A 23,578-nucleotide genomic window follows, 5' to 3' on the forward strand; every position below is an offset into this window, starting at 1 on the left:
TTTCGATTTCATGCTTTTAAATGAAATCATTTATATTCAAAACAAGAGAAATTCCAGAATCCATTAAAAATTATTTTATTCAAATTATGTTTTCCAAAAGAGAGGGTTCTGTGCTAGTCGTCTTTGAAAGTTTTCATACCTACAAAAGAAAAGACATATTTACAAGAAAATTAAAATAGAATCTTTCATAATTTGTTAAATGACATAAAAAAAATTTTACATGTCATTTCTAGGAAACTAAGATGAAATACCAAAAAGTTAATGTGAAAGTTTAACTATTACTTTATAAAACGATAGCAACCAACTGTAGCTGGTTTGACTCAGTGGATAGAGCATCAGACTGCGGACTGAAGGGTCCCAGGTTCGATTCTGGTCAGGGGCACATGCCTGGGTTGCAGGCTCCATCCCCAGTTGGGGGTGTGCAGGAGGCAGCTGATCAATGATTTTCTCTCATCACTGATGTTTCTATCTCTTTCTCCTCTTCCTTCCTCTCTGAAATATATATAAATTTTTTTTTTTTTTTTTAAAGCAACGATAGCAACCAAAGTGATTTTAAGTATAAATGGCTTAGCCCTGGCTGGTGTGGTTCAGTTAGTTGAGCATTATCCCATGCCTCAAAATATTGCTGGTTCAATTATCAGTCAGGGCACATGCCAGTGTTGGTGTCACAATCCCCAGAAGGGGACATATAGGAGGCAGCTGACCAATGGTGCTCTCTCATCAGTGTTTCTCTCTCTCCCCCTTCCTCTCTCTCTAAAATCAATTAAAAAAACATATTTAAGTATAACTGGCTTATATTAAAGAGCACAAATCATAATGAATTCTATTGTTTATCTTCTGTAAATCTGAGTGAGAAGGGACCTAAGAGGGGAAACAATCAAATCTAACTCTTCTTTCCTCATTTCACAAATAGGTAGATGAGAGTAATTTTTTCAAGATCATACAGCTGCATTATAACAAAGTTCAAATCTAACACTTTTCAGTGCTATCCATGCTATACTATGCTACCACTTCTCAGTAAATTCTCCCTAGGCATCCCCTCACTCCTGGAATATTCAAAATGGGGGGGGGGGGGGGGGGGGACTCAGGAAACAGAAAAAACATGGCAAAGTTGAGGAAATGTATTTATTAATCATTCAGATACATGACGCAGTATAAACCACCCTGATGCCTCATATATACATATTTACTTTAGGTCAAGACTTTCTAAACTTATAAAAAGTTTTGTTTGGTATTTTAAGCCTCATATATAATACTTAATATAATATAATTCAAAATATTTTTAAAAAATCACTCCTTAATTGTGGTTTCTAAAACACAAGCAACTGTATTTTCCTGTCTTTATCAATTCAAAATAGATACTATATAAGAATATTTAGGGTAGCCGAAACTGGTTTGACTCAGTGGATAGAGCGTCGGCCTGTGGACTGAAGGATCCTGGGTTCGATTCCAGTCAAGGGCATGTACATTGGTTGTGGGCACATCCCCGGTGGGGGGTGTGCAGGAGGCAGCTGATCGATGATTCTCTCTCATCGATGTTTCTAACTCTCTATCCCTTTCTCTTTCTCTCTGTAAAAAAATCAATAAAAAAATTTTTTTTAAAGAATATTTAGGATAAGAACCATTCCTAATCTGAACTCTATAATACATTCTTTGAAATGGTATGCAAATGTTCTTGTATGATGTCCACAACAAAAAAATATGTTTAAAGTCAAAGAAGAAATACATTCACAAGCAAAAAATATATATGGTTACCAAAATCCTTAATATTAGAGATAAGAAAATGCCCCATACCATTTCAGAACCACATTTGCTGGAATGAACATTTCTGATGGACTTGGTGTCATCTGGGCCTGAGAGACAGCAAATGATGAAGCAAAATTGTAGAAGTTGTCCAACATTTTTTGTGTGAACTGAAAAGTTAATAATGAATAGATTAGTCTATTTTACTAAATACTCCATTTAGACCTTAGTAGTTTAAACTTAAAATGTCCCACATTATCTCATTTTTAAGGATTGAATTCTAAGACAGTCTAATGCTGGAAGTTAAGGGAGGTCATAAAATGATATTATGGCATAAAATCAAAACAACCCGCCTTCAGTACTTTCTTTTTATCTCAAAGAATTTATGTTGTAAACTATTTTATGTTCCTAACATTCATTGGGAGGGTAGGGGGAGAAAAATGTTTTTCCTTCAAAATATCTTTTTTTTATCTCCACCTCTATATCAACTATGCTCATCTCCTCAAATTGATATCACCCTCCTCAAAGCAACTTATTTTTTCATATAAAGCAGTAACCATGTCTAAGAAGTCTTTTTCTTGGCAGAAAAATAAAACTTAAAAATAGTAGCTGGTTACTTGTCATCAACTGTAAAGAAGAGAAAGGTAACACTATACCATATCCTCTATTTCCTGGCCTATTTTTTCTCATTGACCCTCAAATGGGCAACATCACTAACATCCTTCATGCTTGGGTTTAAGCACTAAGCCCCAAAGTAAATGAACTACAAGATAGCATTACCTCCCAACATCACTTTCTCAGAAACACAAAACTAGCCAATAAGGCCCCTATTGTCTCTTTTCTACATAAGACGAAATATCTCATTAGGATTTTTCTATGTTTAATAATGTCAAGGTAATTTAATCCAAGAGAATCTACCCTTAAGGTACTTGAACTAATAGCAGAGCCCAGTGAGATCACTAAAAAATCGGATAGGCAGCAGGTGGAATAGAATCAACGGCAACACTTAACATTAGCAAATAAATAAATAAATAAATAAATGTTTAATGTTAACATTAAAAAGATCCGATTCAGAATAGAATCAGTCTTTATATTACCTAGAAAAAAAGGCTAAAACAAGCTGATAATAAGACTTGTGAAAAATATTCCAAGACTCTTTTAAAAAAATAAAAAGGATCTATACACCATTTTCATTGATGGGAAGATAATATAATGGCAGCAATTTTCCCCAAATTAAGCCTATAAATCCAGTGTTACAAAAAATTCCAACCATATTTTTCATGGAACTCAACAAGATGATATTAAAATTATTACTGTGAAAATTATCTAAGCCTATTTTGATGATTAGAAGGGACTTGACCTACCAAACAATAAACTTTTACTGGCATAGAGACAAGCAAATAAACTAATTGGAATAAAAGAGAGAGCCTAGAAACAAACCTACACATATGTGACTATGTGATATATAACAAAGATGCTATTTCTTAGAATTTTTTTTTAACTCTCTGCACTCCGCTGTCCCCTCTCAGGGGACATCGGAATTCTAGCATATCACTCGGATGTCCCCTCTCAGGGGACATTGCTGTTTATTAGTGATTACGGGGAATTGAGTTATTTCAACGCAACTTTTTGAGACATGCATGTTTCCCTGAAGTTTTATCTTGAAATGGCACAAGAAATTAAATCAAAATATCGTAAAATTACTAAGATATATACAAGAAATGTCAGCGGGTTTTGTGTCAGACGAGAACGTGAAATGCGTGCTCACGACGGTCCGAGCACTTAGCAACGCCACTTGAAAAGAGCGATAAGGGGAGTTTGTAGAAGAAAGGTCGGTTTTCGAACATAGCGCACACTGTATAGTGAGATATATAAGTACAAATAAACAAGTCTACATCTGGAGGAAAAGATTTTCAAAGCTGAGCTCATTTTGGTTTGAAGCTTCGAACAGTGCACATAGATCTAACGAGTGAGAAAATCGGAAAAGTGATTCTTTTCTTAGTGAATAAATTGTTTGGTGAAAGCTATTTTGGTAAATATCATCTTGTCAGTTAGTAATAACAATTAGAAACTTATCATACTGTACAAAATTATAAACAATAAAATATTGGTTTTTTTGCAAATATACATTCCTCGATGTCACCCAATTCATATAAGTCCAATATCATTATAATACGTTACTTGGTTCCAAAATTATACTAAATAATACGAGGGTCTGTAAATGCACGTTTCCGCCGCAAAGTAGCGTCGAGAGTAGCTGGTAGCCAATGTCCAGAATGGTTCGGAGTGCAAAGGGTTAAAATTGGGCTAGCCATTTAATTAATGGAACTAGGTCAACTAGTTTTCTATAGAGGAAAATAAATTAGATACCTTCCCAAACCATACACAAATGCAATTCAAAAAGTAAAACATTAAAGCTTTAAGAACTATAAGAGAACCAAACAATAACATTTTCCCATATCAGGGTAGCAAAAAATTCCTCAAATACTAAATAAATAAATAAATAAATAAATATCACAAATTATAATAGAAACAATTGATAGTCTGTGTACTCTCATGTTATTCCTCAAACATAACAGATTTCTATGTCAGGGCCTTTGTACTCACAAAACCTCTGTCTAGATCAGTGTTTCCCAAACTTCTCTCATGATGAGAATCACCTGGTGGAGTTGTTAAAACACAGATTCCTGAATACCAACTAAGAAGTGCTAAACTAGAATTTTTGGGAACATATAGGTAAAATTGCATACTTAACTAATGCTCTAAGACAGATTTTATATACAGGAGCACTAAGTTAGGTAAACATATAGGTAAAATTGCATACTTAACTAGTGCTCTAAGACAGATTTTATATACAGGAGCACTAAGTTAGGTATGCAATTTTACCTATATGTTCTCAAAAATTCTAGTTTAGCACTTCTTAGTTGGGATTCAGGAATCTGTGTTTTAACAACTCCACCAGGTGATTCTCATCATGAGAGAAGTTTGGGAAACACTGGTCTAGATCCTCCTCCCATTAAGGCCTTTGTCATACAGAGGTTAAAAGTCAATCCTTATAGAATTATACCCCTTTAAGTTCCATGAGGACAGACATCTTGCTTATCAGGTTCACAAATATATTCTCAGACTAGCATGCTAGTTATGAAAGGAAAAGAGAAAAATGTATAGGTAAACCTATTTTTATCATCATAAAAAAAAAAAAAAAACGTGTCATAAAAGCATTTACAAATTATAAAATATCTACAGAGAAAGAAGGTGAACTTAAAATATTCATGGAGCCAATAACTTCTGTCATGGGGCAAAAGCAGGTTTACCGTTGTTCTTATGGAAAATAATACAATGAATAATAACTAATACTACAAGAATAAACTCTGTTTCACATATTCACAACTGTAAACCTACTTTTGCCCCAACCTGTATGTTTACCTTCATTTTTACATGTTTTCTACCACCAGGCTAATTTTTAAAGTATAAAATATAATTTTTAATTACTTTAGAAAATAATAAAATGTGCATTACATTACCTGAGTGAATGAGTCAACTGAAGATACAGCAGCATTACCTACAGGAGTCTGCTGAGCCAAACTGTCCAATAATTCCACTGAAATTCCAATCTGAGCAACAGATGGAGTTCGGACAATATTCATGGCTCCAAAAGGGTGTTGGCTTCCTTCTCCTGAAAGAAATTAACATGTGCCACAAATTTCAAGTTTAACTTGTATCCTATACAAGTTCCTTTGAAAATATAAAGAACCTCTTTTTTACATGCTCAAAAAGGCTCTGCTACATCAAAGTTTCTTTTAGAATAAACATAAAAAAGTTACCTAGTTTTTATCATCTCCTCTATAATAAAGAGCTAATATGCAAATGGTCATCATGCCCTCATGCCAAGGGACCTGAGGCCACACCCACCACTGGTGGGGCTTGATGGGGGACCTGATGCTGTGCCCCCCACCCTGCGAGGCTTGAAAGGGTGGGGCCAGCTGGGTCTGGGTCTCCGCAATTTCGAGGCACACGTGAGTGGGCGAGGACTTGACTCTCACATCCCAGACTCTGACAGGAGGGAGATTTCCATGTACATTTTACTAATTTTCTTTCATCTATAAAACTTTTATTATAGAAAGGGCAAACAGCAATATTAAAATATTTCCTCTAATTAATTCCCTTGTAATGTGCATGAATTTCATGCACTGGGCCACTATTTAAAAAAGAAAACTAAAAATTTCCCTACCCGAAAAATAGCTGTTACCTTTCTAAAATGTATTAAAATTACTGCAACTTATTAAAAATTAGGAAAATTATTTTATTTTATTAAAATAAAATATTGATGATTTTTCCATTAAAAATAAACAGAATGAGAAAAAATCATGAATGAGTATTAATTAGATAAAAGATTCTCATGCTAACTCTGAGGAAAAAACATTTTTAAAGTTTTAGAATTAGTTCTAACATTTTCTGATTTTTCCATTAAATTGCCATTATTACTAATAAATAACAGCATTTTTTACAGAATGTCATGGTCATCCCACTCACCATCTGGGAACTGTTATCAAATAGGCAATAAAGAAGTGTGCAATTTACTCATGAAAGATTTTTAATAAAATGTGTATTCTACTGTTGTTAGGTAGAATGTTCTATGCAAGTCTTTGATGTCTAATTGGTTTATAGTGCTATTCAATTCTATTTCCTTCATACTCATCTATCTAGTTGTTCTATGCATTACTGAAAGCAGGATACTGAAGTTTCCAACTATTAATGTTGAACTATTTCTCACTTCAATTTTGTCAGTTTCTGCTTCATGTATTTTGCTGTTCTGTTAAGTGCATATATACTTATAATTGTTACGTCTTTTCTATGTATTGACCCTTTTATCCTATATAATAAAAGCATAATATGCTAAGTATCCGACCAATCAGTTGACCGGTCAACAGCTCGACCAGTAGCTATGACTCACACTGACTATCAGGCGGTGGTCACTCCAACCAGTAGGTTAGCTTGCTGCTACAGTCCAGCCGAGTGGGACTGGACAAGAGGACAGGACATGCCCTAGAGCCCTCTCATAGTCCCTCCCTGGCCAGCAATCCCGATCAGCCTGATCTCTGGCCAGGCTGAGGGACCACACCCATGCACAAATTCATTCATTGCTGGCAGAAATGCAAAATGGTACCGTCATTCTGGAAAACAGTTTGGCAATTTCTTATAAAACTAAACATACTCTTACCCTATGATCCAGCAATTGTATTCCTTGGTAATTACCCAAAGGAGCTGAAAACTTATGTCTAAACAAAAACCTACATGTTGATGTTTATAGCAAATTTATTCATAATCGCCAAAACTTGATCTTCCTCAGTAGAAGATTGTCTTACAAAAGACAAGGACAAACTCAATTGTGATAAGTCCAGATAATGGAATATTACTCAGCACTAAAAAGAAATGAGCTACCAAACCATAAAAAGACATGGAAGAAACTTAAATGCACATGACTAAGTGAAAAAAGCCAATCTGAAAAGGCTTCATACTGTATGATGCCAACTATATGACATTCTGGAAAAGGCAAAACTATGCAATCAAAGCAAAAAATAAATCAGTGGCTTCTGGGACTAGGCATAGAGTAGGGCAGTGAATTGGGAGAGCACAGAGGATTTTTAGAGCAGTGAAAATACTCTATAATATTATAATTTTATATATATATATATATATATATATATATATATACACATATATATATATATAGTATATATATATTGTATGTGTGTGTGTGTGTGTGTGTGTATATATATATATATATATATCACTATACATTTGTCCAAACTCACAGAATGTACAACAGCAAGAGTGAACTTAAGGTAAACTATGGACTTTGGGTGATTATGATGTGTCATTGCAAGTTCAACCCTTGGTAAAAAAAAAAATGTGCCATTCTGGTACATAATACTGATAACAAGAGAGGTTATACATGTGTGTGTGTGTGGGGGGGGGGGGGTATACAGAAAATATACCCTCCTCTTAATTTTGTTGTAAACCTAAAACTGCTCAAAAAAATAGTTTTAAAATTCGATTGTATTTCTATGTACTAGCAACGAACAACTGAAAATTAAAGTATGTTCAGAGATTTGCCCTGGGGGTTTGGGTCAAAATGCCCAACAAGGAATAGGCAATCAAACCATAAGTTATCAATAAAATACTATACTAGAAGAAAAAGGGTCAGTATGCTCTACATACGTGCTTCTGAAATTCATGTCACCTTTTCCTTTTAAATAAAAGTAAAAATCTATTCTTCTATTCCTACTCCAGTCCATATGAAGATCAGAATGTTTCTGTTACTTGCTTTATTTAGTACATAGTAAAGGAGGGAAAGCTAACACTTTTGAACACATCAAATTTTCATAGTCCACAGCCCACCAATGTAAAGCTATCATACAGATGTCTCCCTTTTTTCCCTCCCTAAAAATCAATAAACTATTCTTTGAAAAAAAAAAAAAAATTATGGCAATTTATTTTTTTTAAATGTCAGCCCTAGCCAGTATGGCTCAGTTGGTTGGGTATAGTCCTGTGCACCAAAGGCTGTCAGTTTGATTCCTGATCAGGACATATGCCTGGCTTGTGGGCTCTCACACTGACGTTTCTCTCTCTCCCTCTCCCTTACTCTTTCTCTAAAAATCAATTTTAAAATTTTTTCTTTATTTCATAACTCATTATGAAATAATATTAAGTAAAAATGGCAGAAACCAGCAGTTACAAACATATCAACTATATATGCACATAAAACAATGGAAAGGAATTTAAATGTAGGTTTCTCCTTAAACTAACTTTGGTGTTACTATCTCTCCCTCTCCATTCCTCTATCAAATCAATAAATATATATAAATAAGTAATTGAATATCTAGATCCTAATCCCTGCTCTATTTTAAGAACACTCTAAAACTTTTCGGATTTCAAGAGTCTCAACGGTAAAATTAAGAATTATAGCTGAAACCTGTTTGGCTCAGTGGATAGAGCGTTGGCTTGCGGACTGAAAGGTCCCAGGTTCGATTCCGGTCAAGGACATGTACCTTGGCAGCTGATCGATGATTCTCTCTCATCGATGTTTCTAACTCTATCCCTCTCTCTTCCTCTCTGGGAAAAAATAAATAAATAAATAATAATAATAATAATAATAATAAAATATATTAAAAAAAAAAAAAAAAAAAGAATTATATTAGCCAAAACCAGTTTGGTTCAGTGGATAGAGCGTCGATTCTGGTCAAGGGCATGTGCATTGGTTGCGGGCACATCCACGGTGGGGGGTGTGCAGGAGGCAGCTAGTCAATGTTTCTCTCTCATCAATGTCTCTAGCTCTCTATCCCTCTCCCTTCCTCTCTGTAAAAAATCAATAAAATATATATTTTTAAAAAAGAATTATATTAAATTATTATTCAGGCCTTCCACTCTAATATTCCATGGCTTACTCTGTTAACATCCTTGGCAAGAGTATGCTCTATTAATTTTTGTTTGTATGTTTTTTTTAATCCTCACCTAAGGACATACTCAGAGAGGGGAAGGGAGGGAGAGAAAGACACCAATGTGAAAGAGAAACTGATGGGTTTCCTTCTATATGCACCCCAACTGGGGATCAAAGCCACAACCCAGGTATATGCCCTGACAGGGCATCAAACCATCAACTCTTCAGTGCAATGATGATGCTCAACCAACTGAGCCACTGTGGCTGGGCTGCTCTATTAGTTTTTTAGGTAGTACTAAGTACACTGTACCTTTTTACGACTTTCTAAAAACTGCCATGACAATCATGATCGAGTATCCACATTCAGTACCCTTTTTCCAGGCCTCCTATACCGTTTGTTTTAAAGGCCATATTAATCCAGCAATTCAGTTCCACTTCTAGGAGTTTCTTCTACAGAAATACAGTGCTAGAAAATATGTACAAAGATATGTGTAAGGATATTTATTGTAGCATTGTTAGTAAAACAATAAAAAAAATGGAAACAGCCCAAATTTCCATCAAGAGGTATTTGTTAAATAAATTATGGTATTACCAAACAATATAAAATGGTTTGAAAGAGGTAGATGTACAGATACTATGTAAAAGCAGACTTTTTTCTTTGAACAAAATATTCAATTTCTCTGACATCTAACCTCTTAAAAACCAGAGACTTATAATATCCACCTCTAAATGTTGTTGTTAAAGATTAAATAGATAGTTCATGTAAAAGCCTAGCACAGTGCATTGTACAAACAGGTATGCCATGTTATCCTTTCCTTTATCCCTCAATCACTATAAAATCTTCCTAATTGACTTCTCTAGCTCTAATTTCAACAAGACTCCCCAACCCATCCAAATGATTTTCCTAAAATAACATTTGTAATAATATCATTACCTTGCTCAAACACTTGCCTAGCAGAAAAAAAAAATTAAGCCTCACATTGCATGACCATCACATAACAGCTCCACTTTACCATTAAAACCTTAAAACCTTTTTATTTTATTTGTGTGTTTTTAACAAGTTTTTTTTTTTACTTGATTTCAGAGAGAGGAAGGGAGAGGGAGAGAGGGAGATAAACATCAATGATGAGAGAGAGAACAATGGATCAATTAGCTTCTGTACACCCCCTACTGGGGATTGAACCTGCAACCCAGGCATGTGCCTGACCAGAATCGAACTGTGACCGCCTAGTTCATGGGTCAGTGCTCAAACACTGAGCCACACCAGCGGGTATATATCATGCTATCTTTAAAAGACTCCTCCTAACTGTCACTTGAAGGTACAGTGCACACTTTTATGATTTTGATCATCTCCAAATGCAATTCCCATCTCCCACTTCCATCCCATCCAAACCTATTCATACTTCAAGTTCATGTTCCAGTCTACTCTCCCATAGCGCCATTTTCTATTATTTCCATTCTAATCTGTTTCTATACTGTCTTAGAATAATTGTAACGTATACACACAGATGAATCCTACTAAGAGCAATCATGAATCTGAAAAGTACATGCTAAGAAGGAAATAGAGGCCCTGGCTAGGTATCTTATTTGGTTAGAGCATGGACCCACTATGCCAAGGCTGCAGGTTCAATACCCAGTCAAGGCATATAAAAAAATCAACCAAAAATTAAATGCATAAATAAGTAAGTGCTTTTAGGAAAGGAAGTTGCTTCTTGTTTCTTAATACCAAACCCCTTTTTTTTATAATTTCAAGCTCAGTCCTATCTACCACCCACACTGGTCCAGCATCAGCCTACAAATGTATTTATCACAACTCCTTTTCAGAACCCAGGAGTCACAAAGAATTTTCTCTCAATGAAAATAACTCATAGTAACTGGTTTCAAGACCCCATACAACTGCAATTCTCCCAACAGAACTTTTTTGAGCTTCCCCAACCAAACTGTTCTGTAAAAGTTAAGAAATCTATTCGTCACTCATCAGAGAATTGCAAACATTGCCAAAGTTTAACATGAAATCGGCTTCATCTAAACAAACCTTCCACCCTCCCTACTGCAATAAAATTCCTCTAGATTTGTTACTTAATAAATTCTCATTTCAATCACAACTGCCTAAAGTCAGTTCAGTATGTCTCTCTCTTAACACTGATGCATTATTTAGCTAGATTTGCTCAATATAATAAAACATATTTCTGAACCTCAAAGGTTCAAGTATCTATTTTAAGTCCACCTATTTTTATACTTTAATAGTTCCCTGATACAAATTTTAATAATTCCCTAATACATATAAGTCTAATCCTACCTAATATAAGAGTAATATGCAAATTAACCATCACTCCACTACACGCACAATCCATGCCCACCAGCCATCAGAGCAAGTATGCAAATAAACCCAACCAAGATGGCTACCAGAAGGCAGGCCAAGCTTTCCACACACCCTGGCCTGCCTAGGCCTCCACAAATCCAAACATAAATGGCAGCAGGCACGGATCAAGCAGGAGGCTTGGCTCTGCTCCAGGCTACAAAGTTTCAATTGTAGAAGATAAATAAATTCCAGATAACAGGGCCTCCACCTGGGTCGCCAGGGGGCGTGGCTGGCCTGCAAACCACCTCAGGCCCCTCACCCAGGCTGCCCAATGCCCTAAGGGAACCTCACCCTGATCCGGGACACCCTTCAGGGCAAACCAGCTGGCCCCCCACCCCTGCACCAGGCCTCTATCCTATCTAATAAAAGAGTAATATGCAGGTTGACCATCACTCCAACACACAATGGCTGCCCCCATATAGACAAAGATCCTGCCCCCATGTGGACCCAAGATGGCCACCACAAGATGGACAGCAGGGGAGGGAAATTGGGAGGGACCAGGCCTGCAAGGGAGGGCAGTTGGAGGCAATCAATCCTGCAGGGGAGGGCAGTTAGGGGGGTGATCAGGCCGGCAGAGGAGGGAAGTTGGGGGCAAACAGGCCGGCAGGGGAGCAGTTAGACATCAATCAGGCAGGCATGGGAGTGGTTAAGGGGTGATCAGTCTGGCAGGCAGACCACTGGGATTGGGTCTAAATGGGTAGTCGGACAATTCTTGAGGAGTCCCGGATTGGAGAGGGTGCAAGCTGGGCTGAGGGACACATCCCCACCCCCATGCACAAATTTCGTACACCGGGCCTCTAGTCTTTTACATAAATTAAGAATTCTAATACTTTAAACATCTAAAAAGTGCTTTTCCAAAACATACAAAAAAATATTTTTAACAGCATTTTATCATTAGTTTAATATGGATATGAACTAAGTCTCTAAGTATTTTAAGCTGCTTTATTTTTCTTTAATAAAAGCATGTGATTTATCCATTACAAATATTATGTTGAAATTGTTTTGTTTTCATAGATAAGCTATCAGTAACCATGTTATAATGGAAATGATGAGAAACTATTTTTTAAAAGGCAAGAGAATACAGGAACTAATAATTATCATAATGGAAATAAATCTATTATCCTGTACTGAATCAAGTATTACTCTGGGATTAGAGTTTGGACTGTTTTATCTAAGACCACAACAGAAATCATATCTCACTAAGTATTATTGTTAACGTTTTGGTTAGAGCAATTTGATTAATTCATTTTTGATTGCTGAACTTTTTCCAAATTGAGTGAATACTCTTATGATCACGGAATGCACCAACTCCTAACCCATAATCTTTTTTTGGTGTCACAAGAAAAAAGGGAAAAGACAGACAAAGACATTGCAAAAAGTATAGGAGAAAGTACTTTTCACAACTACCAAAGCATCTCCTGCAGGGAATATAGTGATGATCATAAATAAAAGGATGTTGTATCCTTTTCCCAACTTAAAATGTTGGCAGAACTGGGGCAAAGCAAGAAAGAGTAAGGTAGGAACAATTAAATTGACAACTTAATTACTGTATCTCCAAAAACAAACAATAGGTCCTGGTCTACTAGCTAGTGGCCAATATTAGTGCATATGAGTCTGGGTACAAAATAGATCTACACTTTCCAACTATGCAAAAGGTTAACAGTTAGCTGACTACTTGTCTATTGCTATACAAACAAATCTACCACTTTATATTTAAGGCATTGCTATCATGTTCTACAGGGTCCTCAAACCAAAAGCAAAAACATATCTCTCTTCCCCCTAATTAGTTGCTCTGTTTCCTGTATTGCTTATTACTATATATACCAATATCCATCTATCTACAAGCATGTTTTCAATAGTGACTGTTTAAAAAAATACTATAGTACCTATTTCCATTTCTTTCTTTCCTTTGTAAACCAATACATGAAAACTCATATATTCATTTGTGTATGTTTACAATAAATTCTCATGTAAATATTCATTTGCATATGTTCGTATTTTACATTAAAATGGAGCAGTTTAAGAGTTTCCAAGAGAAATGTCAAGTGATGAATGCAGAAAATTGTTCTAACTTCATCTTTTCACCAAATGGTATTGGAACAGTTTGATGTCCATTTGCAAAATAATAAAATAAAATTGAACTTCAATCCGTACCTTGCACTAAAAATTCAAATTGGATCTCAGATATAAATGTGAAATCCAAAACTGAAAAGCTTCTAGGAGAAAATTAGGCAAAAATTGCTTATTCCAAAAGCACAATCCAGAAAAGAATGAATTTAAAAACAGACTTGATCAAAACTAAAGACTTCTGTTTTAGAAAAGACACTGTTAAAAGATAAGCAAAAAAAAAAAAAAAACAAAAACATAAGCCAAAGGCCAAGAAAAAAATATTTTCAAATCACATATCTTAGTAACTTGTATAAAGTGTGTTGTGTATCTGTGTGTGTGTGTGTGTGTGTGTGTGTGTCTCAAAATACAGTAAGAAAATGACCCAATTTAAAAAAACAGGCAAAAGCCGAAACCGGTTTGGCTCAGTGGATAGAGCGTTGGTCTGCGGACTGAAAGGTCCCAGGTTCGATTCCGGTCAAGGGCATGTACCTTGGTTGCGTGCACATGCCCGGTAGAAGTTGTGCAGGAGGCAGCTGGTGGATGTTTCTCTCTCATTGATGTTTCTAGCTTTCTATCCTTCTCCTTTCCTCTCTGTAAAAAATCAATAAAATATATTTAAAAATAAAAATAAAAATAAATAAATAAACAGGCAAAAGATTCGAACAAACATTTCACCAAGGAAAATATATAGATAGCAAATAAGCACATGGGGGGAAAAAAGCTTAACGTCATTAGTCATTAGGGAAATGCAAATTTATAAAACACAATGGGAGACCACTATATACGTAGTAGAATACCTAAAACTAATCAAACCAAGTGTTGGCAAGAATGTGGAGGAACTAGAACTTTCATACATGGTTGAAATGTAAAATGGAACAACCGTGTTGCAAAACACTCTGGCAGTTTCCTGAAATATACATATGAGTACCATATGATCCAGCCACTGCACTCCTAGGTATTTACCCAAAAGAAATGAAAGCATCTGTCCATAGAAAGATGAACACAAATGTTTCTAGCAGCTTTATTTTATAAGCCCATACTGTTAATAATCTAAATGTCCATCAACAGGTAAATGGATAAACAAGTTGTGGTATATCCAACAATGAACTACCCAACAATAAAAAGGAATGACATGCCCTGCTGGTGTGGCTCAGAGGTTGAGATGAGAAAGAATCATTGATGGACTGCCTCCTGCATGCCCCCCATTGGGATGGAGCCTGCAACCTGGGTATGTGCCCTGACCAGGAACAGAAACTTGAGCTCCTGGTTCATAGTTCCAGGCTCAACCATTTAGCCACACTAGCTTGTGCTAGTGGAATAAGCAATTTTTGCCTAATTTTCTCCTAAAGGTTATATTAGCTTCAAAATGTAACTAGGTAACTGCCTCTTTTCCTATTTTCTGACAGTTTATGAAAGACCAGAGGCCCAATGCACGAAATTCGTGCAAGATTAGGCCTTCCTTCCCTCCGCTGCCAACACCAGCTTCCCACTGGCACCCGGGACATGGGCTTCCCCTGAAAGGTCATCCTGGACATCTGGTCTAATTAGCATATTACGCTTTTATTATTATAGATAAGAACAATTTGTTTCATAAGGGTTTAGTTGAATTTATAAAACTGTCTGGGCCTGACAGATGCTTGTAGAAGGGAGAATTATATTTTAAATCAGATTTTAACTTTTTTATTGATATTATATATTCAGGGTTTTTTGTTTTTGTTTTTGTTTTTCCCATTCTTTTTTTTTTTTTTTAATATATTTTATTGATTTTGTACAGAGAAGAAGAGAGAGAGATAGAGAGTTAGAAACATCGATGAGAGAGAGTCATCGATCAGCTGCCTCTTGCACACCCCCTACTGGAGATATGCCCGCAACCAAGGTACATGCCCTTGACTGGAATGGAACCCGGGACCCTTCAGTCCCCAAGCCGACGCTCTATCCATTGAGCCAAACCGGTCTCGGTATATTCAGGGTTTTAAAATTTATTGTTTAGACAGTTTTCAGTATATTCTTCTAGAAAATAGACAATTTCACCTGTTCCTTTGTTATTCTCAAATTTATTGGCACAAGCCCTAACCGGTTTGGCTCAGTGGATAGAGCGTAGGCCTGAGGACTGAAAGGTCCCAGGTTCCAGTCAAGTGCATGTACCTTGGTTGCAGGCACATCCCCAGTGGGGGGGTGTGCAGGAGGCAGCTGATTGATGTTTCTCTCTCATCAATATTTCTAACTATCCCTCTCCCATCCTCTCAGTAAAAAAAATAAATAAAATATATTTTTTTTAAAATTTATTTGCACAAAATTCCTCATAAACATTACTCTCTACTATACTTATAGTTACATCCCCATTTTTACATTTTTAATGACATCATTTGTGCCTTCTTTTTCCTCAATATATCTTTTCAGTGGCTCATCATTAGTTTTTTCAAAGAATCGAATTTTTATTTTATTAAGCCCCTCTATTGTTTCTTTGCTTTCTGTCATTAATTTTTATTCTTAGCATTATTTTCTTCTAGTTTCTTTGAGTTTCTTAAGTTAAATATTTAGTTCATTAATTTCAATCTCTCTTTTTACATATATTTGTATGCCTATGAGTCCATCTCTTTAATACTATCTTACCTGCATTCAAAAGGTTTGTGATGGGGTTTTTGGTTTGTTTTGGTTTCTGTAGAAGTTTGTTTTCCATGATCAATTATTCTACGACTCATGAATTATTTTTAAATATTTTTAAGTTTCTAAACATAATAAATGTTTTATCCTTTGATTTGTAATTATTCTGCATTGTGGGTTGCATAAATGATTGTACGCCATTTGCTGCAATGTGCTTTGTAACTTAATATGTGGTGATATTTCATAAATGTTCTGTGGACTTAAAAATGTATACAGGGTGAAAAAATGTATACAAAGTAGGTTTACAGTTATAAGTATATGAAACAGTTTATTCTTGTTATTATTTATTAACTATTGATTCTTTTCCATTCAAACAACTATCAACCTACTTCTGCCTTATCTGTGTGACCTAATTATCAGTTGCAGAATTCTATAAATGTCTATTAGCTCAAGCTTGTTAAGTTTTTTTCAAATCTTCCTTCTTTACTAATAATCTACTTGATATGTTAATTTTCAAGAGGTATATTAAAATATTAAGGCTGTTTATCATTATGTCAACATTTTTCTTTATATATTTGAAATTATATTATATATACACACAAATTCATGACATTTACCATTTCCCAGAAATATTTAAATCTTCCTAGTAAATTATCTCATTCCTAGTGAATAAATCTCTTAATCTAATGCTTTTGCCTTACTCTAAATTTTAAAATTAATATACTAATGGAAGCTTTTTGTTGTTGTTGTTGTTCCTTTTGTTACGATGTTTTAGGTCAATTACTCATAAAGAGCAATATAATTATTTGTTTGCTGCCTTTTTAAAAAAATCCCATCCTACAGTCTCTCTGTTTTCTCTGGTATATTTATATTCCAAGAATTTTCCATGTCTGTTTTCATTTAGATTTTCAAGGAAATCGGAGATTCAATAGGAGTAAATGATATGTAGGTTCACTCTCACATTTCTTCACAAAATAACTAAATATAATCTAAGCAAAGATCATGTCCCCTATACAGTCTAAAATCTGCAACACCAATACAACCAAAAGAACACTGAAGGGGTAATCAAATCTAAGAGATTGAACATCTTCATTAAAAAAAAAAAAAAAAAGACTCGTTTTATTTACTATATGAGTCTACTTGGTTTATCTGTTCATTTAAAACATAGATATGCATATTACAAATTATGACAAGATTCCTCTCATTATTTATTAAAACACCCACTGATTCAGGAAAATCCCTTTACAATGGCATATATCATACCAAGATAACAGTGAGTGGTTTCTCCGGGGACAGAGGATGGGAGTGTGAGGAATTAAAGTCTTTCACTTACTATTTTTCGAATATTTGAGGATCATCTAATTTTGTTTTAAAAAGTTATGTATTACGTTAGCAACCAGAAAAATATAATGAAGTTTTTTAAAAGCCACTTTCTAGGTTATGCTATTTAAGAAAACAGTTTAATTATGAAACTATTTCAATATATTACTCTTACCAGACTTAAGACCTGAAATTTTGAAGATGGCACTTGGTTTTCCATTCGTGACAAATCCTAAGAGTTGCCACACTGGCATTCCACTGGAATCGGGATAGGAAAAATACACAGATCCTCCCATCCCTTCAGGAAACGGGATTGTCCCCAGCATGAAAACCACAACATGGTTGATATTTTCATAATCAGGCAAGTCAAAGACAAATTTATCTTCAGCCACTTGCTGTGCAACTGTTTGCACCTAGAAAATAAAAAACTCGTCTTAATTCAATAGTTTGATGAGTTTTTATACTTCTCATAGCAGCAATTTTCAATCTTTTTCATATCATGGCACACATAAACTAATTATTAAGATTCTGAGGCACACCAAAAAATATATTTTTTGCCAAGCTGACAAAAAAAAAAATTGCCGAAACAGGTTTGGCTCAGTGGATAGAGCATCGGCCTACAGACTGAAAGGTCCCAGGTTCGATTCCAGTTAAGGGCATGTACAGTGGTTGCGGGCACATCATCCCCGGTAGGGGTTGTGCAGGAGGCAGCTGATCGTTGTTTCTAACTCTCTATCCCTCTCTCTTCCTCTCTGTAAAAAATCAATAAAACATATTAAAAAAAAATAGGTAGAATTTTGATTCATTCACACTGGACAGATATTGTCATTTTTTAATTTTATTTGACAATCTAAGGGAAAAGTGAGTGCCTCTGCCTAAATAGTCAGGTATTGTATGTTTTAAAAATTCTTGTGGCACACCAATTGAAAATTGTTGCCTTCTAGTATTACTGTAAGCTATTACCAAATACAGTCGATTACAGTCAAGTATAACCTTGGGTTAATCTGCCGGAACCGGTGTGGCTCAGTGGATGGAGTGTCAGCCTGTGGATTGAAGGGTCCTGGGTTCAATTCCTGTCAGGGGCATATGCCTTGGTTGCGAGCACATCCCCAGTGGGGGGGGTGGGGGGGGGGGTGCAAGAGGCAGCTGATTGATGGTTCTCTCTCATTGATGTTTCTGGCTCTCTATCCCTCTCTCTTCCTCTCTGTAAAAAAAAAAATCAATAAAATATATATTAAAAAAAAAATTGGGTTAATCTGACTCTAATTATAGAATTACCAAATATATTAGATAGAATGCTAATATTAATAGTGAATTTTAGTAAAATATGGGGTGTAAAATTTGGCAAAGGGAAATATTCTATATAATAAAAGGCTAATATGCAAATAGACCAAACAGCAAAACAACCAGTTGCTGTGATATGCTCAACGCAGGAGCTACCCCAGGTGGTCAGTGAGCTTCCAAAGGGGAAGTGCTGCTTAGCCAGAAGCTGGGCTCACAGCTGACAAGCACAGTAGTGGTGGTTGGAGCCTCTCCTGCCTCCACAGCAGGCAGACATTCCCCAAGAGGTCCTGGACTGCGAGAGGGCTCAGGCCAGGCTGAGGGACCATTCCCCAAGTGCACGAATGTTGTGCACCGGGCCTCTGGTAGTCAATAATACGTTAATTAACAATATATGGTGTCACTATATTATACACCTTAAACTAATATAATACTGTATGTTAACTCTAATTGCAAACTTAGAAATATTTTGAAAAAATTAATTCAAAAATACTTAACCTTATAATGATTTCACTAATGTAATATTTTAAAAATATAATTTCAGAAGACCCCTGAAAGGATTTCACTTACAAAAATACACTTGATCTTAGCCAAAAGGCCGAGAAGCGATACAAAAATAAATCATTATTACTTCAGAATGTTATAAAAATGAAAGGTTATTCAAAACACACCAGCAAACCTTGATCTTCTCATTTGAAGGTAAAAAACCTCAGGTAATTAGCCCTGGCTAATTCAGTTGGTTAGAGCATCATCCGGATATGCTAAGGTTGCAGGTTCGATCCGTGGTCAGGGCACACGCAAAGATCAACTAATAAATATATAAATAAGTGGAACAGCAAATCAATATTTTTCTCTCCCTTCCTCTCTCACTAAAATAAATAAGTAAACTTTTTAAAAGAACTTTGGACAAGCAATTTGGAAGTAGTCACTCTTCATTATTTGCAGATTCCATATTTGCTAATTTGTCTACTCACTAAAACATATTTATAACCCCCAAATGATTATTCCTTGCACTTTCAAGGCAGCAAAACATTTGAGCTGCCTGATGCACATGTTCCGAGCTGCAGAACAAAACTAGTGTCTCTCATATCCTTGTGCCTTCTGGTTTTGGCTCTCATACTGTAAACAACTATCCTTTTCACAGTATATTTTGTGCCGTGTTTATATTATTGTTGGTGATTTGACAGTTTATTTTAAAAAAATTATTTAATGTGAGAGAGACACCTCAATTTGTTATTCCAATTATTTATGCCATCCCTTGGTTGATTCTTGTATGTTCCCTGACTGGAGATCTAACCCACAACCTTGGCAAACTGGAAAGACACTAACCAACTTAGCTACCCAGCCAGGGTAGCCAGGGCTAAGGTGACTTGGTTGCTTAAAATGACCAAACTGAAAGAGTGTTCCTAACCCAAGAAGGCTGTCAGGTGCCTTACTGAGAAAATAGGTATTACATAATTTCATTCTGCTGTGAGTTATAGTGCTCCTGGGCGAGTCCAATGTTAATGAATCAGTACATATTAAATTAGGTGACTTTAAACAGAAACACACATAAAACAAATAGATAAAATTGTGATCAGACCCTTACAGGAACCTAACCCTGCATTTCCCGTAGGGGCAATAATTCAATACTTACCAATTCAGTGTTTACTCCAAATAACGAGACTAAATAAATAAAATGTAAAAATTCTACCTTGAATGTACTAGGTGGGAACTTTTAAAAGTTTTGACTCATCTGATAATCTAATTTTCTTTTCTAGAACTGAACAGGAATTTATAGAATGAGATCTTATTTTGAAGTCTAGAAGTGTTTCACAAAGAATATTCATTTTACAAAATGTTGTATTTTTTAATCCTCACTCAAGGGTATGTTTTTATTTCTTATTAATTTTAGAGAGAGAGGAAGTGAGAGATAGTCAGACAGAATTAAATGTGAGAGGGAAACATTGTTGGATTGCCTCGTCCACACCCAACTGGAAATTCAAACCTGCAACCTAGGTATATGTCCTGAGCAGAAATCAAACCTGCAACCTTTTGGTGTATGGGAAAACCCTCCAACGAAATGCACCACCCGGCCATAGCTTTACAAAATTTTCAGAAAATTACTATAATAACTTCCTATACCACATCCATTAGCAAAAAGAAGGATCAATTTTGAGCAAACTCGTCAAATGGCTGAAGAGTTTACCTTCTGTAAGGTTTTTGGTTTTGTTTATAATTGGTATTGCCTTCCTATTCACCAAACCACAAAATCTGAATTTTATATATATATATGTGTATATATATATATATATATATATATATATATATATATATATGTGTGTGTGTGTGTGTGTGTGTGTCTGTGTGTGTCTGTGTATGTATATATGTATATGTATATATGTGTGTATATATGTATGTGTGTATGTGCATGTATGTATATATGTGTGTGTATATGTGTATGTGTATGTATGTATATGTGTGTGTGTGTATATATATGTGTGTGTGTGTGTATATATATATATACACCAGAGGCCCAAAGCACGAAATTTGAGCGAGAGTAGGCCTTTCTTCCCACGGCTGCCAGCACAGCTTCCCTCCAGCCACTGGCAGGCACAAGGGACCTAGGCTTTCCGCACAGCCCCAGCTTAGTCCAGAAGGATATCTGGTCTAATTAGAATATTACGCTTTTATTATTATAGATATATATGTATATATAAATTTATGTGGGTTTTTTGTTTGTTTTTTTAAGAAAGAGCCCTAGCAGGTTTGGCTCAGTGGATAAAGTGTCAGCCTGCAGACCATCGGATCCGGATTCAAATCCAGTCAAGGGCCTGTATCTTGGTTCCAGGCTCCTCCTTGGGCCCTGTCCTGGTCAGGGCTCTTGCAGGAGGCAACCAATCAATGTGTTTTTTTCATATTAATGTTTCTCTCTGTCTTTCCCTATCTCTTCCATTCTCCCTAAAAATCAATGGAAAAATATCCTCGGGTGAGGATTAAAGAAAGAAAGAGCACTAGCTGGTTTGGCTCAGTGGATAGCGTCAGCGCACAGACTGAAGGGTCCTGGGTTCCATTCTGATCGAGGGCATGTATCTGGGTTACAGGCTTGATTCCCAACCCCAGATGATGCACATTTGGGAGACAACCAACCAATGTGTCTCTCACATCTATGTTTCTCCCTGTCCCTCCCTCTTCTTTCCACTCTCTCTAAAATCAATGGAAAAATATAAAACAAGTCAATAACAAAAAAAACAAAGAAAGAAAACACTCATTTTTTTCCAAAGTCACTCATTGATGACACTTTTCATCTGAGTCCAACGCTCATCCCAGGCTAGGCCTTTCAAATTTTTTTTATCAAGAGCCAGGATAATCCAAAGTTATCTTATCAATATTACCCATTTATCACCATCACCAAAAGAGGCCTCCCAACCACTCAAGAGACAGACAAAAAACAAACAAACAAAAACTTGCTCAGGCCAGTCATCTCCAATTTAGAACTGTGTACATAATACAATACATAATGAAAAAAAAAAATGTAACATTCAACTAAGGGGCTGCAGCACTGAACAAATCAGGGAGGGGGGGGGGGTAAAGAAAAAAAAACTCCAAGTAAAAGGAGTTAGGTCTGAAATTAACCTCTTCGGTGGTTTCTAAGGAGGCAAGCAGCGCACACCTTCCAGATGATTCCTGAACAATTCCAGGTGCTGGTCTCCTTTAATTCTAATCTCCCCGCGAGGGAGGTTATTGTCTCTTCTGACCAATAAGGAAACTAGCCGCTCACATCTTTCCAGAGTCAGCTCAGATTTGGCTCCTTCTTAAACTTCTGGCGTTCCCATCAGCCAACTTACAATTCCAAAGGGACCCCGCCGCTAAACATGCTCTGAGCACCTTAAATCTTTTTTTTTTTTTTTTTTTTTTTTTGTATAGCAAAGGTGGAAATGTATTGAAGAACAAGTACAGGCTCCCATGTAGAGAGGAGGAAGAGTCCCACAGAACAGACTCCCACATGGGGAGGGGGACAGGGCCCCCTAGCACCTTAATCTTTGGTAAGCAGCGCGCTGTAGGCTGGATTCAAATGCCAAACTCACATCGCACTCACTCCGTGAGCGATCCTGCCCACGGAGCTTCAGTTCCTCAACTGCAAAAAGGACCGGGGGACGGGAACCACCTCACAAGCTGTGAGGGTTTCTAAGTTGGGAGTTGCCAAGTAAGCGCCAGACAGAAGGCTAACATGACAGAAATGGACAAAAGGCGTGCACTCATTCCCCGGCGTGTAATGCACATTCCGTAAAAGGCGGCGGGACTACTCCTCCTGTGCACGGATCCGGGTCAAAACAGGACGGACACCCAAACGTCCCCGACCCCACTCCACACCCCCAGCCAGAAAGTAGGCAGGAGGGGTTTTCCCACCCGCAGCCCTCGAACCCGAGCATCTCCCCTTCCCTGGGCTTTCCCCCCAGCCCACCCCGCCCCCGCCCATGCCGGATCCCACGCGGCCCCATCCTCACCAGCCTCCCCGCCACCAAGCAGCCAAACATGGCGGCGGCGGCGGCTCCGCTCAGCCACGGGGGCCCAGGCTGGCGACTAGACGTCCTGGGGCTGCGACACCCGGGGAGCCCAGGCACCTTCCAGAACGAGCGGGAGGATTCAAGCCCCGCCGCTACATAGCGCCTGTGCCGGCGGCGGGAACGCCTCCTGCCCCGCGACCTCTGACCCACCCTCCCCAATCAGCCCGCCTC

General features: G+C 36.8%; 1 protein-coding gene across 3 annotated transcripts; it reads right to left on the reverse strand.

Moving 5' to 3' along the window:
• Positions 1 to 59: 59 nt before the first annotated feature.
• On the reverse strand, positions 60 to 23,578 carry HIKESHI (heat shock protein nuclear import factor hikeshi). 3 transcript variants are annotated; one of them, XM_084895233.1, is made up of 5 exons: positions 23,348 to 23,578; positions 17,755 to 17,992; positions 5,268 to 5,419; positions 1,795 to 1,913; positions 60 to 139 (listed from the first exon to the last, which is right to left on the reverse strand). In XM_084895233.1, exons 1-5 carry the CDS (start codon positions 23,375 to 23,377, stop codon positions 85 to 87), a joined length of 594 nt encoding a protein of 197 aa, XP_084751359.1. In that variant the 5' UTR covers positions 23,378 to 23,578; the 3' UTR covers positions 60 to 84. The 3 variants fall into 3 exon arrangements, with proteins under 3 accessions (XP_084751359.1, XP_084751360.1, XP_084751361.1); XM_084895234.1 differs by lacking the exon at positions 17,755 to 17,992 and having other exon boundaries at positions 23,348 to 23,564; XM_084895235.1 differs by lacking the exons at positions 17,755 to 17,992; positions 23,348 to 23,578 and adding an exon at positions 9,495 to 9,626.

Source organism: Pipistrellus hanaki (genome assembly GCF_964339955.1).
Source record: "Pipistrellus hanaki genome assembly, chromosome: 9".
Taxonomy (NCBI): Eukaryota; Metazoa; Chordata; class Mammalia; order Chiroptera; family Vespertilionidae; genus Pipistrellus; species Pipistrellus hanaki.

Bases quoted from the DNA above. Each gene is read 5' to 3' on its own strand.
- HIKESHI (XM_084895233.1), bottom strand. From the start codon at position 23,377: ATGTTTGGCTGCTTGGTGGCGGGGAGGCTG. The intron at 17,993-23,347 runs GTGAGGATGGGG...TTTATTTTCTAG, and splicing joins GCTTGGTGGCGGGGAGGCTG to GTGCAAACAGTTGCACAGCA. The intron at 140-1,794 runs GTATGGGGCATT...TTTCTTTTGTAG, and splicing joins GCAAATGTGGTTCTGAAATG to GTATGAAAACTTTCAAAGAC.